The 13,268-nt window shown below is 45.9% G+C and overlaps 1 protein-coding gene across 2 annotated transcripts in view; it reads right to left on the bottom strand.

Annotated features, from left to right (window-relative positions):
* Positions 1-655: 655 nt before the first annotated feature.
* Positions 656-13,268, bottom strand: part of cdon (cell adhesion associated, oncogene regulated) — a 31,495-nt gene continuing 18,882 nt past the window's right edge. Inside the window, exons 8-19 of one of the 2 annotated variants that reach the window (XM_052078373.1) lie at positions 11,393-11,649; positions 11,081-11,255; positions 9,184-9,303; positions 8,163-8,366; positions 7,275-7,456; positions 6,238-6,343; positions 4,545-4,667; positions 3,730-3,921; positions 3,245-3,519; positions 3,009-3,088; positions 1,448-1,725; positions 656-1,183 (exon numbers count right to left, since the gene is read on the bottom strand). In XM_052078373.1, coding sequence (XP_051934333.1) covers positions 1,038-1,183; positions 1,448-1,725; positions 3,009-3,088; positions 3,245-3,519; positions 3,730-3,921; positions 4,545-4,667; positions 6,238-6,343; positions 7,275-7,456; positions 8,163-8,366; positions 9,184-9,303; positions 11,081-11,255; positions 11,393-11,649 — 2,138 coding nt within the window. In that variant the 3' untranslated portion in view covers positions 656-1,037. Of the gene's footprint in view, positions 1,187-1,447; positions 1,726-3,008; positions 3,089-3,244; positions 3,520-3,729; positions 3,922-4,544; positions 4,668-6,237; positions 6,344-7,274; positions 7,457-8,162; positions 8,367-9,183; positions 9,304-11,080; positions 11,256-11,392; positions 11,650-13,268 lie in introns of both variants that reach the window. The other variant, XM_052078372.1, reaches the window with a different exon arrangement.

Genomic DNA, 13,268 nt, shown 5'->3' with positions numbered 1-13,268 from the left:
AAGTGTTGTTGTACCCCCAGCTCTGGATCTTTTTGACCCCGAGGAGGTGAAGTACGTGAGCTTCAACGTGACCGCGACTTCGGGGAGCTCGGTCCACTTGGACTGCGGTGCCGACCCGCCCTCCATCTTCATCTGGGGCTTCACCCGAGCCGGTTCGGACAGCAACGTGGCTCTGGCCTACGATTACGGTCGCGGTCCCAAGCTGCAGGCTCGCCCGGGCGGTGTGGTTGTCGTGCGCGTGCCCGCCAACACCGCCGCCCTGGTGGTCGAGGAAGTGCGGCAGGAGGCGGAGGGCACGTACACCTGCCAAGCTTTGTACAACACATCCAGGGTGACCTTCTATTACACCAGGCTTGACATGGAGGATGACTGATGACGACCTGATGGTTAAAGTTACTCACTCTCTAACCAATTCGGTAACTTACAAACTCACTCACTATCTGTATAAGTTAATAGTCCAATGTTATCACTCAGTCAAAAACTACTCATTCTCACGGGTTCATTCACATCACTGGTTTGCCAACGGCCGACGCGCTCCTTTACATTAACTCACAATTTATCCGTAGCGCACTCACTCATTCACTCACGAATAGTCCAATTCACACTCTCATTCGCTCACACACCACGGTGTAATATGAGGAAGGCTGACAGTGTGTTGACTAATTCTTCCTTATCGTCTCTTTATATTATTACAAAATTTTACAAAGTCGCTAAATCTCCAAAACACAAAACAGTTCGCAGGCAAAGCAAAAAACAAAAACAAACAAACAAAAAGCATAAATAATACAAAAGACTGACAACTTTGTTCTTTGACACAGATACATTCATATGAATTAATAGTTTACTACGGGAAAAAAATAAATAAGTCATCTAAGGAGTCTTTGGGACTTCCGTTTCAGTCTCCGGTGGCCGCGACAGTTTGCCGTCCTTGTCGGATAAAGTCCTCTCTTAGGTCCTCCCACTGTCTTTTCTCAGGTCCTCTTTTTGACATCACCACAGTAGCTCCACCCCTCCATCCCCCCACACCGTAGTTGACTTCAGACCTCCTGGAGGCTGGCCTGGATCAGCTCACCCCCACCGGACATCCACCCGGGCTTTTCATCACAGTCCGAATCTGGAAGGCCCATAGTGTCCCAGCACAGCACCAGACCGTCCTCCTGATGCACGCAGTCCAGATCCTCCTCTGCTGCGCAGACAAACACACATGTGCACACATGCAGATTGATTTTTTTTTTTTGCCCCATGGATGTGGTGTTCCAGATAGAATGCTAATAGTAAATTGTTGTTTTTTTTGTATTTAAGTTTTGGATACACAGGGGGTTAGACAAATAAATAAATACGTGTGATATGTTGGAGCTGTTTGCTAGTTTATTTCAACTATATATTTGTGTCAGGGGCGGGAGGGGGGGCGGCATTGGGAACTCTAGGACGATATGTTAATTTTCACCTGTGTCATCTGCCAGACATTTCGCATTGTCTCCATCGAGACAACACGAGCGTTGTGAAGGCGGCGACTCTCGGTGCTCGTCGGGCGCGTGGGCGACCTCAAGGTCATCAAGGTCATCGGGCAGCCGTTCGCCCGTGGGGGGTCGGCGGTGGCCGCAAGGAGACGTCGCCGCTCCATTCAGAGGAACCATCTCCAGACCGTCCTGCTGGCAGGGTGCCACTCTGTGCATGAGGGGAAGCGTACCTCCAGAGAGGACGCCGTTGGTCTTGTTGTAACACCTGGAAAGCCGCGCAGAAACGCAAGTTTGTGAGGGCAATAGAGCTGCAGACCCAAACGCAAATGTATTACGCTTGAGTAAAATAACTGTCCTAATCAAATGTACTGGACTGGATTCAAATTTGTTTTGCCAAGAACTCAAGTGGGATTCTCAACGTCAGTCCGCTCATCAGCACAGCATGAATATTAGTCGTTCTACTCAGAGGATAAAGACTATATGACTTTGCCGCTTATTGTAAAGTGCGTTACGTTCTGAATCTACATAGCAGTGAAAATGGGTCTGTCAGTCTGTGGGTTGCTGACCCGCTGCCATTGTGTTTATGTTCAAATCCACAGGAGCATCCTTGCATAATGTGACACTTTATAAGTCCGCAAAGCCAACATGGAATCCCATTCAAAGAGCAGCATCGGGTTTCCCTACTCTTCCTGCTATCTGAATAAGACTCCCCGACGGCGATCCTCGTTTTCTTTCCCGCCTGTGTAAATAAACAGGAGGCTCATTAGCGCGGCCCATGTGTTGGCTGGTTGCACATAAGGTAAACTGTGATGCCGCCGAGCCTTGAGCACATAAACGGAAGCAGCATGGGAACGTGGAGTGCAAAAAGGAAAAAAAGGAAGCTGGAATTGCTCCCGGCGACACGCTCTGTGACAAAATCCTAAACAGACCACCGCAAATGGAATCAATGGAAGAGTCATCGTGCGGGAAATAAAAATGCGGGCTTTAAAAGCAAAAGTTTCTTAAGCAAGTGATTGTTGGCTGCTTAATAAGATTAACAACACTAACCCGAGTCATATCCCTCACTTTCTAAATCAAAACCTTAGTCTTAACTGTAACCCTTCCTACAAACCCTAACTCGAAACTTAATCAGAGTCTGTGTTCTTGAACCAGAACCCAAATCCAAACCCCACACAGAAGGAATAGTTTAAATTCCAAAGCTGACATCTCAATTTTTTGTGAATTGTATAAAGTGACATGATAGTCCACTGCTTGTAGTTGTGTGGCTCTTTTTTGTCAAAATGACGCTTATCAGATTTTGTGCTTGACCTCGTCCAATGGTCCCTAAATGTATGAAGACCTGTTTAAAATGAGAACTACTATAAGCTCATATATTGGTTAATCATTAAATAAGTCGAAAAACACTATTAAACACCAGTTCAGGTGTTCCACATGGCTCTGTTCTCTTCCCATTACTGCATACAAAGATTTGAACTCTAAGCTAACATCTTGCGGCACCCAAAATCAATTGTGTTTGTTCATGATCACACCACCACTTGTAAACGTTACCTGTTATTGTTGCACAGGTTCTGACAGATCATACAGTCTGAAGAGTCCGACTGGGCAAGAGCTGTGTACATGCCACCTCCCTACAAATAAAAAGTTGGGATGAAACATGCCGCCAGAAATAGCTCAGATTAAACAAGTAGGACTATATTTTCTAGGATTCCTAAATTTTATTTCAGAACAGAATAGGAAAAAAAAAACAGAACAGCTGAGGGGCACCTCGGTGGTCCCGCACTCACATTATGGTGGTGGTGAGGGTGGGGCAGGGTTCCGTCATGACCATGGTTGTGTCCACCCGGGTAGAGGCCACCTTTGCCATTGTGCAGCGGCAGGCCGTTGGGGTGTTTGTGGTGCAAGTGGTGGCACCCTGAGGGCAACATACCGCCGCCCACACTGTGTCCGTAGCCCCCATGGACACCCCCATTCATGTGGCCGGTGCCGGCTAACGTGGTGTATTCTAGAACATGTCCATTCATGTCAGCCGGCTGGTACAAGTAGCCTGGAGGGTTGTATTCTGCAGCAGGAAATAGAAGGCATACCACAAGGCTCAATTCTCGTCCCATTACTTTTCCTCACAAGATGTACACCAGTAATCAGTCTCTTTGTCACTTCAAGTATTACTTGTCTGTTTATTTTATCGTTTTATTCTGTTTATTCAAGGTGAGCGTAGGTGTTTAGAAAGGCTTAATAAACGTTTGCCGCGGCGTTCAACATCTACACCCACTGTGCATGTTGTTGTGCTGTCGGTTCCTCCACAGGCACATGGCGATGAAGGCCAGCAGGATGAGGACCATCACGCCCAGCACACAGCCCACGATAAGGTACAGCAGACCCCCGGGCGGACCGGCGGGCTCCTGCGAGTGAGGCCACGGCGGCGTCACGGGCCTCTGGCTCGCCGAACCCGGAGACTGGCGAGCTGGAAAAAAGGAACACACAAAAAAAAAGGATGTTGGCATATTCCTCTTCCCTCCGCCAAGGAGGTGATGTTTTTAGTAGGCCCCGACCGATTAATCATTTATTCATTCATTCATTCATCTTCCGAGCCGCTTGATCCTCACTAGGGTTGCGGGGGGTGCTGGAGCCTATCCCAGCTGTCTTCGGGCAGTAGGCGGGGGACACCCTGAATCGGTTGCCAGCCAATCGCAGGGCACACAGAGACGAACAACCATCCACGCTCACACTCAGGGACAATTTAGAGTGTTTAATCAGCCTGCCACGCATGTTTTTGGAATGTGGGAGGAAACCGGAGCACCCGGAGAAAACCCACGCATTAATCATTAATCATTTAATCGTCTGATATTAGCTCTTTGATTTTTCATTTTCTTTTTTTTTTAATAGGTTAACAACATTCAAACACCCCTCAGTCAAACAGTCATGCCTGCAATTCATATCTTTATTGTTATATGCATTAACGAATCAACAAAGACATTATTCAATTCATAAATTGTTTTTTTTTCATTCATCGATTTATCATTAATCGGTTATTGAAATTTTATCAGCTTTCAGTGCTAATTGTTTGTTTGTTCGGCTTGTTCTTACCTCTGGTCTCGCAGATCATGACGTTACTATAGTCACTCTCGCCGCCGTCGTTGAAGCACTGCATCTTGATGTCGTACGACGTCTCTGCCTGCAGGTGTCCGATCATGTGCCAGTCTTTCAAACCTAGGGGCGGGGTGAAGAAGAGTGAGCCGTGACTTTCTGGAAAGAGGACAGCCGTGGCATTTTGTGGAGGTTTTAATCCTGTCATTATTTTTCCACTCGCCCGAGGTCATGTTCTTTCATGCGCTCTCGTGCTCCCCCCCATACTACACAATTACACACACACACTCGCACAACACACCAACAGTAAGAGAGACACACGCACACGTCTCGTCAGTCCCATGGGCCTTTACACAGTTGCTTCACTCTCGTTTCGCTCCATATATGGCAGCTTGTGTTTGTGCTGGCTCAACTCCAGTATTAACACAGATACACGTGTATAAAACACACACACTCGCAGCAAGACACAATCACATTTTCAACCAATGTGGATTTTTGTTGTTGTCGTTTCCTCTCACGGTGTTGGACACTGTAGTTGCTATAGCTCGTGTAAAAGTTAGAGTATTAATAAATGTGTATGCTTTCTTGCTATTTTCCATTTTTGTTGTACTTTTTACTAGATACACGCGCACACACACAAACAAAATGATTATATGTTTACTTTGCATTTACTTGATTTCTATTATTTTATTACTTATTTGTATTACTCATTTTAACGATGAATTAATTTTATTAATATGATTTCTACTGATTCACTTTTTGTCCATCAATGAAAATTTTTTTTCACCCCTATTATATTTCATTTGTTTGTGCAGAGGTTGTGGGTTCAATCCTAGCGCCGACCTTCCTGTGTGGAGTTTGCATGTTCTCCCCGGGCCTGTGTGGGTTTCCTGCGGGTAACTCCCACATTCCAAAAATATGCATGGCAGGCTGACTGAACACTCTTAATTGCACCCGCCCCCACAACACTTGTGATGATATAGCGGTTCAGAAAAATGGATGAATGGATTTATTATAGATTTTTTACTTGATTCTATTATATCGATTTCATTCTTACACTTATTTCATTGTTATATTTTTGGATAATTATTGTATTATTTGTTTGGATTTACTTACTTGATCATTGCCGTATTTTTACTCTTAGCCCTATTTCTATATTTATTATATATTTGGAATGCCCGAACTGTTTGACCCGAGGTCCAAAAGTGCCCTTTACCTTAAATCAGGGCCAAATTTAACATCATAGCCTCAACTGACTTTAGGCTGACCTACTGTAAAAGTGAATCCCCCCCCCCCCCCCCCCCCCACCGACCACAGCCACCACCACCACCACTTCCTTTCATGTCCTGTCCTTTTCCTTTCCTGTGGCACGATGGCTCGTTTTGCATTCCAGACGGCAACCCGAGCCGCTGCGAAGCCCTGCTGCCCACTCTCGTATTTCAACTCCGGCCAATTAACTTGGAAGCCATTCAGCAAAACCACAACTGGAGAAGCCAACACTGTTGTATGTCGTTTAGTATGTTACACTGTATATGGCGGGCAGAATTCAACACGAAGCCTTTAATGGCGGTCAAACAGGGAGAAAGTAGGGTCCGCCATCTCTGCTGCGATGTCGAAAAGGGCTCGTCGCTTAAACATTTGCAAAACATTCTTCTATGCGTTTGCTTTTGTCCGTTTATACATTTCCACGCACCTTCGACCACGTCGCGCTTGTAGTCGCTGTCATTGTCGCTGTCAGTGGGCCGGTAGTAGATGTAGAAGCCTTGGATGGGAGTGTTGTTGTTACTCGAGGGACTGTACTGCAAGCGGAAGAAAAGGAAGAAGGAAGAAAAAAAAATTGTTACATTAGACCACAATTAGCTTTTTTTTTCCCCCTAGCAGCTAATGGAGCAGCTCACTATCAGCCGTCCGCTCTCTGATTGCGCGGAAGTCGACCAGAGATAATGAGAGGCAGAGGTTAGGGAAAGGACGGCAATTATCTGCGGCCATCGACTCTTGAAAGTTTGCACGATATGAATTAATCGCTATGAGAACAAGAAAGGAAGTCACTTTGTTTTTTGTCCTTTTGTATTGGCCTCTACTCTACCCTCCCAGACTGGTTGCAGGTACCGGTACTTGTTTTTGCAGGTTCTAGTCAAGCATGTGACCTCTGCTTGACTTCTACTCCTAATGTTCAATATGCATGATCTTTCTTTTACTTTATGACACTTTCACAAGTTCAAGATTCCCCCATGGCTCTTCAAAGACCAACAGCTGCATATTTATGTGGGAACCTGTGGCAAATGTGGCGGAAGAACAGATAGTTCTCACAACTGCTTCAAACTCCCTGTCAACACCGTCTCCACTGTCCCTAAAAATAAACAAATGTACATGATGCCGCCTTTTTTTTTTTTTTTTTGGTACTGTTTCAAGATTTCAGATTTCAAGTCTTCTGTTCATGTGCTGTTCATTTCTCTGCTTCTGTATGTCATTAGCTGCTGTCTTTTTAAATGCTTTCTGGTATTGCGTCTTTGCGTGTGTGAAGCACATTGACTTGCCTTCTGTCTGAAATGTCAATAAATCTGCCCTGCATTGCTTTGCCTACAGATGCTGGCTCTTAGGACATGGAATGTCATGGCAGGGAAAGAACCAGAGTTCAATTATTGCACATACACCTTCGTGTTGATGGCACATTTTATATAAAGGCCATATTACCCATGGCCACCTCATAGCGACCAATCACATACTCACAGTCCAGCGCAGCATGATCTGCGTGTCGCTGATGGCGTCGGTGGCAGAGATGTGAGGTCCCACCACGGGCCGATCGGCCATGCGGGGGCTGGCTTGGGGCACCTGGTACTGTCTTGATACCATGCTGTGAGGACTCTCGCCGTACAAGTTCATCGCTGCCACGCGGAACCTGTAGGTGGCGCCTGAGGGACGGACGGTGGACAAAGAAAGTGGTGACGATGTCTGAGCTGGCCTTAAAATCTACAAACGCCTGTCAAAAAATACATCAATTTCATTTTTTGATGTAAAACTCGACTAGTTTGAATTGCGTGCAGAATGTTTTGTGTGTACTTTAACATTAAATTCAACTGAACTCTATTTTTAAATGTATTGCATGACTTGAAAAGTGAAAATGTTTCGCAACATGAAAAGGAAAAAAATGCTGTGCTGGATAACAAAAAAATATTTATTTGTTAGTTTGAAATCATGTAAAGATATGTGAATTTGCACAATCCTATATTACATTTTGGACTATTTGACACTTATGCGCGCGATCAGAGTAAAATAAAATAAATCTAAATTTACACACCAGTTATTCAGTAGAAGTTTATTTTCATAGTTTCATTTCTTACTCAAGTAATTATTTGGAGGAATACTTTTTTTTTACTTTTCCATGAGTCGTACTACTCCAAAGTAACTAAGAAAGTCGGTGCAGTTTTTGTTTTTTTATAGATTTTACGATTTTTTTTGAAAAAAGGCCATGGTAATAATGCTATTGGGATAACTTTATATTTAATTGGGTGTAGGATTATGACGGGAGGCGGGAAGCAAAAAAAGTCTCTCAGGGACTAAAAACTTCAAGAAGCCCTGCAGCAAAGCATAAGCAACAGGAATCCACTCAAGGCTCACCAGGCTCCAGATTGCGAACTTCCACGGACAGCTTGAGCGGCGAGATGTTGTCGGCGGCCACTCCCCACTCGGCGCTGCGGCTGCGCTTGTACTCCACGCGGAACGCCGTGATGGGCGAGCCGCCGTTGGCTCTGGGGATCCAGGTGACGTAGACGGAGCTCTCGGTGGCCATGGAGATGGTGGGCCGATCGGGAGCCTCGGGAACTGCCGAGTGAAGGCGAGAAGACGTGTCAAACCTTTGAACTGCGTCGCCCCATCGCGATGTGGCGGAAAGGATGGAAGGAATTAGGAGAGGAGGAAGCGGAAAGGATAAATCACGGGAGGAATGCGTACTTACGGCAGCAGCTGAGAGGCACACAGACACGCAGCAGAGGAAGACGAAGACAAGGGTTAGTGGAAGGTTAAGTAACTGTCGTTAGTCATATTGTCACATCCATACTGGAATTGTCTGATAAAAGATCATAAAAATACTCCGTTTTCTTCCTAATGGTTCCAAAACTGCTCAAAGGGTCCTCTGTCCCATTGAAATAATAATAATAATATAAAATAATAATACCCAATTAATCCGGTCCAGCTCCCCACCCAAAAAAACAAAATCTACTTTTGAAGAAGAAAAGTATCACTCTATAATATTGTACTTTATGAATTAAATGTATTTATTATTATTATTTATTACATTTATGAATTAAATAGAATGTAAAGAATTTCGACCGCTTTTGCCATATTTTTTCGCCTCATTCAGTGGCCATTGTTGACGCCCTAAATGGCTCAGCTCCTCGGTACGATGCAGTCTGCTCTTCACAAAGGATAAAGAATACATGCTTCCGAGTATTGTTATATCCGAAGTTTTTATTCAAATATCTGTTGCTAAAAGAGCTCTAAACAGATATGAATAGGCAGATATGACACTGATATGAGCTGCGAGCCGACATGTGACTAAGCTTGGAGGGTCAAAGTTGTCAAATTTGCATGTGTAGAGGGCAAGAAAAGAGAAGAAAGATGGAACATTTCAACACTTTACCTCTGTCGTGGATCACCACTCCAAAGTGCGTGTTGGGCATTTTGTCCTCGGGTACTTTGGGCGGCATTGGGACGACGGGAGGCTTGTGGGACGGATTCTTGTTGGACGAGGTGCTCTTTTCTGGAGGAGAAGGAAGGGCGTTAAGTAGGAAGCCAAACTAAGTCCCACACATGTTCCCAGTTGTCGGCCCCCCACCAGCCAAAGCACTCGGACGCTGTTCCCTGAGCCACTCTTGTTTGATCAGGCTCAGGTTTCTGCCACCGTTTTACCTTGAAAAGAAACTTCTCTGTTTATAAAAAAGTTCAGTGACCATGTACAGTGGAAGCTCGACGTAACAGAGCCGGAAACAACGGACACTGTAGTTAACGGGCAGAAAATAAGTGTTGAGTCCACTCGAAACACACACAACTCTTCCAGAGTTGCCCACAGCACCAGTAAATGACAGTATTCAAGGGCTCGTATATGTGGCTACCCGGCCGGCGGCCATGTTGGCCGGGTCGAATGGCCCATCGAAGTTAATGGAAAGCACAGACATGAGCTTTGCATCGCCGTAGGAACGCAGAAATGATGCAGCATTGAAAATGCATTTACTCATATAATTACATAATTGATAATAATTCATTTAGAAAAATTAAAACATAAGGGTGAATTAGTATTTTATTGATTACAATTATTCAGTTCTCATCTACTATCTTCAAAAGTCTCAAAAATTATGACAGCTGTTGAACCAGAAGTGGAACTTAATGAGGCATTGTCAACTAGCTACGATGTAACACATATTTTGGTGATTAACTTCCTTTTGCACTTTAAAAAAAAAAACCCTAGTGTGACCCCACTCTGCTATTTTTTTTGCATATAGGAAAAACTTTTTTCCCAGCAAGCGCAGACCGAGGAGGTTGTTGATTCCCGACAATGAATGGAGAGGCGCTGTGATAAAGTCGCCGGGCTAAACTTAACATAAGCTCTTTTGTGGACGTCTCGGATATTTCCCAGCGAGGAGGCGTCCGCTTTGGGAAGTGACATGTCCCACAATCATATCCGTGCTGGCAAACTTGTTTGGACTTGTGGTCCGGCTGTGGTCGAGTAGTTTTGGGACAAGCAGGCACTTTGCGCTTGGGTTTTATTTTATTTATTTATTATTTTTTTGCGTCCCCCATTTCTTTCACCACTTAATTGATCCTGATCAATAAGAATGCATGGTCACTGAATACCAAACCTTTTTTTTTTAAACATTCACAACAAATCTCACTTCTACTTTTGTTCCAATATAAACTTTTCCTACAGCTCCAACTACTCTTCCTAATGCTTTTCTACTGCTTTTCCGACAACTATTACTTCCTTTCTACTGTAAATATTTAACCTTGTACAGTGTATTGTGTATGCATTTGTTTTTATTTGCTTAATATCCTACTACTGTTTCTACAACTGGGCGGCCCGGTACTCCAGTGGTTAGCACGTCGGCTTCACAGTGCAGAGGTACCGGGTTCGATTCCAGCTCCGGCCTCCCTGTGTGGAGTTTGCATGTTCTCCCCGGGCCTGCATGGGTTTTCTCCGGGTGCTCCGGTTTCCTCCCACATTCCAAAAACATGCATGGCAGGCTGATTGGATGCTTTAAATTGTCCCTAGGTGTGAGTGTGAGCGTGGATGGTTGTTCGTCTCTGTGTGCCCTGCGATTGGCTGGCAACCGATTCAGGGTGTCCCCCGCCTACTGCCCGGAGACAGCTGGGATGGGCTCCGGCACCCCCCGCGACCCTAGTGAGGATCAAGCGGCTCGGAAGATGAATGAATGAATGTTTCTACAACTACTGGTACATTTCCTACTACTATTCCGACTGTAACCACTCCCACTAAGGACGGCACTGTTACGACTGCCGCAACAACTGCAACTAACACGAACCTTTTCCAGTGCGAAATGTGAGCATGGCCGGCTGGCCCTCGCCCGCCGAGCTGCGGGCCACCATGAGCACCTCATACAAGCTGGATGCCTCCAGCTCGGAGAGACGTAGCGAGCGCTCGCTACCGGGCACGCGCACCGTCAGCCAGTTCTCCATCAACGTGGCCATCTCGTCCACCTGAGCGACAACGGGAAAGGATACGAATGCTCACGGCGACCTTTGAACTAGAGCGAGCAGGAACACAATGCGCATCCGGTGATCAACTCCACTATGCCGTTTTGCTTCTTTGTGTGGGAATTTTTCAACAAGCTCACCTTACGATATCGGACAAAATAGGCGTTGATGGGGCTCCCGCCATCAGGTCCGGCCTGCCACTCCAGGTCGTAAACGTCCGGTTTGTGGGTCTGGGGCGGGCTGGTGATGATGGGCGCGTCGGGAGTGAGACGGCCGCCGCCCCCTGCGGACGGCGGCTCGCTCGGGTCAGCTTCCTCCTCCGTCAGGAAGCGGTCGCTGCCCTCGTCGCTCTGCATGGGTGGCAGTGAGGGCCAAACCTCCACGTCGGGGTTCGATTCTGAGAGCGAAAGATTGGGAAGATCCATGTTTTAGTTTTAGTTATGAGTGAAGGAAAAAATTTTGGTCCAACATTTCTGGCAAAACAAACAAAAAAAACAAAAACAATTTAACGCGAAAGTAGTAGATGCACTTTTTTTGTTTCCAATAGAGGACCACATCGTGATGCGGCAGGCCAGACCGGAACTCGACCCTCAAGTTTGACATCTGTGCTCAACTTAACACCAACTGCTCTTTACTTTTCAAAAAAATGGCGTGAAGACGCACGTCAGAAACAATGTGCAAGTGTGCGTGCGTGCATGTGTGAGCATCGCACCGCAACACTTTGCAAACGTAAACATGCTCGGAGCTGGTAAGACTAAACTTGATTTCCGGGAACGTGGCCAGCTGCCACACATTCCAAACGCAGGCCATTAAAATGGCAGAGAGAGATTCTGTATGCAGTCCTGCGCCTGCCACACCAGAGGAAAGACGTCAAGGAAGTCATGCCAACGCTTAAGGAAGTCTTTGAAGTCAGAAAATGGGAACAAAGCCAGAAGGGATTCCCAACAAAAAAAGAGAAGTACAGTGATTTCCTTGAGATACGACTTTAAGCTCGCAAATCAAAATGTTCATAGCTCAAATCATCTCTTCCTTTTTGAAATGAATGTAAATGCCGTGAGTGCATTCCAGCTTTCTCATTCACAGTTTTTATTGGCGGCCTGAAATGTGATTAGTGGTGGCGCCAAGAACATATTGTAAACGTCGCAAAATGCCCCCCCCCCGCCCCACCACCCATATTGCATTCCTTTGATTGGTCAGTGCGATCGATGGACTCACAGGGAAGGCCAATCATGTGACAGCAACATCTCGTTGCCATGGAGAAAATAACGCCCCCAACATGTGAACTTTCTCTTACAGGTCCGTGAGAAGAGCACAATTAACTGCAAAAAAATGGTCTGAAAAAGTTGTGAAACGAGCAATACTTTTAATTTAAGACAAAATTTTGGACAAGAGAACAGGAAAATTTGACAAATATTCATTCATCTTCCTAACCGCTTGATCCTCACTAGGGTCGCGGGGGGTGCCGGAGCCTATCCCAGCTGTCTCCGGGCATTAGGCGGGGGACACGGTTGAATCGGTTGCCAACCAATCGCAGGGCACACAGAGACAAACAACCATCCACGCTCACACTCACACCTCGGGACAATTCAGAGTGTTCAATCAGCCTGCCACGCATATTTTTGGAATGTGGGAGGAAACCGGAGCACCCGGAGAAAACCCACGCAGGCCCGGGGAGAACATGCAAACTCCACACAGGGAGGCCGGAGCTGGAATCGAACCCGGTACCTCTGCACTGTGAAGCCGACGTGCTAACCACTCGACTACCGGGCCGCCCAATTTGACAAATATTCAAATTGTATAAACACTACCCACACCTCGATCATTAATTATTACAATTAATTGAAGATAAACGTACACATATGCAGTGGTAAAATATCAATAAACTTTCATACCATATGCAGTCTTCCCGTACGAGTGGAATGTTTTGGGGATGCTGGCTCAGCACGTTGGCTGTGGCTGGCACCACCCAACACAAAAGCCCCTATCAGCTCAGCCTGCTTTCTGGTTGCATCTTCC

This window comes from Hippocampus zosterae, chromosome 10 (genome assembly GCF_025434085.1).
Source record: "Hippocampus zosterae strain Florida chromosome 10, ASM2543408v3, whole genome shotgun sequence".
Classification (NCBI taxonomy): Eukaryota; Metazoa; Chordata; class Actinopteri; order Syngnathiformes; family Syngnathidae; genus Hippocampus; species Hippocampus zosterae.
Note: the sequence above shows the minus strand (reverse complement) of the source record. Positions and strands in the feature narration are given on the sequence as shown.